This window comes from Perkinsus marinus, assembly GCF_000006405.1.
Source record: "Perkinsus marinus ATCC 50983 genomic scaffold scf_1104296953744, whole genome shotgun sequence".
In the NCBI taxonomy this organism is placed as follows: domain Eukaryota; phylum Perkinsozoa; order Perkinsida; family Perkinsidae; genus Perkinsus; species Perkinsus marinus.
Genome location: NW_003208392.1, coordinates 44,024 through 45,167, shown reverse-complemented (window position 1 = coordinate 45,167; position 1,144 = coordinate 44,024). Strand labels below are relative to the sequence as shown.

Genomic DNA, 1,144 nt, shown 5'->3' with positions numbered 1-1,144 from the left:
AAGGTTCACGCAGATGTAACCGCTGTACCTGAGAGGAGCCGAGGATGCCGTATGGAGTCTCTACGGCTATCACGCACAGCTGCCAAGCATTAGGACAGCCTCCGACGAAACAGTAGCTGGCCTCTTGGAGATATTCGAACAACCCTAGGCCATGGGTTTTCCCTATGGCTGGGCCGATCGCTAGTAACTATCGCAGGGGTAGCAGCATAACGAGATGAGAGAGCACTTACAGGGAGAAGCCAAAGGACTTGGAAGACGGACACACAGCAGTTGACAACGAATACATCTAGCTTGCGTGGGCTTGACCTGAGAGGCCTGATGGCAAAGTTCAGCTGACTCAGCTGCCTCACCGTTGGTCTGCTAGGAGTGGCGCACGAGCGGCTGACGTCTGCCATGCTACGAACGCTCGGAAGACCTTCTCCTTGAGAACCTACGATTGATATGTTATATTGTCCATGTGTGGCGTATCTTACGAAGGAGAGAGCGTTCCCGGAGGTGCTGAGGGCAATCAGAGCCGCCATGAAGGGGTCCGAATGGGAAGCACTAAAGTTGTGCATGGACATGCATACAGCGAGAAGAACCTCCAAAGGATAGCATAGCTAGAGTGTCACACCGGAAGGGGGTTCTTACGATGAGGACTCCTATAAGCTCCAGGCTAATGTAGCGAGTTCCCAGAATAAGCAATGAGAATATCACAGTAAATGGTACCTGCTAGGAGGCTGGAATGATAGAGGACCCAAGGGTCCTACTATAGCCTGGTTCATCAGCGAATACATCACTCCACTGACATACGGCTGGCCGATGAAGCCCAGCAAGCCGCCGATCGCTAAAGGAGAGGCAATATCGGTGATAGGAACTAAGTTAGAGTAGCTTACCATCCCCTAGGCCGCCGAACATGAGCAAATTCCATTTCCCACGAGCTGACCATACGAAATCCGCTTGCTCCTTCGGGGTTACTCTCAGAGCATACCGTCGGGTGAGGAATACCTAGTGAACAATACAGCAGAGGTTTGTTGCCGACTCAATGGGAGTCTCAGAAACCATACTTACACTGCTCCAAACGATAACGTAAACAAGAGCGTTGAGGACAGCAGTGAAAAAGTCGTACTCACCCAGTGGGACCTGAGCTCAACGGTGAACCCGC

At 51.9% G+C, this 1,144-nt stretch overlaps 1 protein-coding gene across 1 annotated transcript in view; it reads right to left on the bottom strand.

The window, feature by feature from the left end:
* Pmar_PMAR013105 (hypothetical protein) overlaps positions 1-1,144 on the bottom strand; it is a gene marked incomplete at its 5' end in the record, with an annotated part of 4,335 nt that overhangs the window by 1,827 nt on the left and 1,364 nt on the right. The window contains 6 exons of the mRNA XM_002776333.1: positions 231-306; positions 351-430; positions 474-581; positions 631-708; positions 750-826; positions 876-987. Of these exons, the coding sequence (XP_002776379.1) occupies positions 231-306; positions 351-430; positions 474-581; positions 631-708; positions 750-826; positions 876-987 (531 nt within the window). The remainder of the gene's footprint in view (positions 1-230; positions 307-350; positions 431-473; positions 582-630; positions 709-749; positions 827-875; positions 988-1,144) is intronic.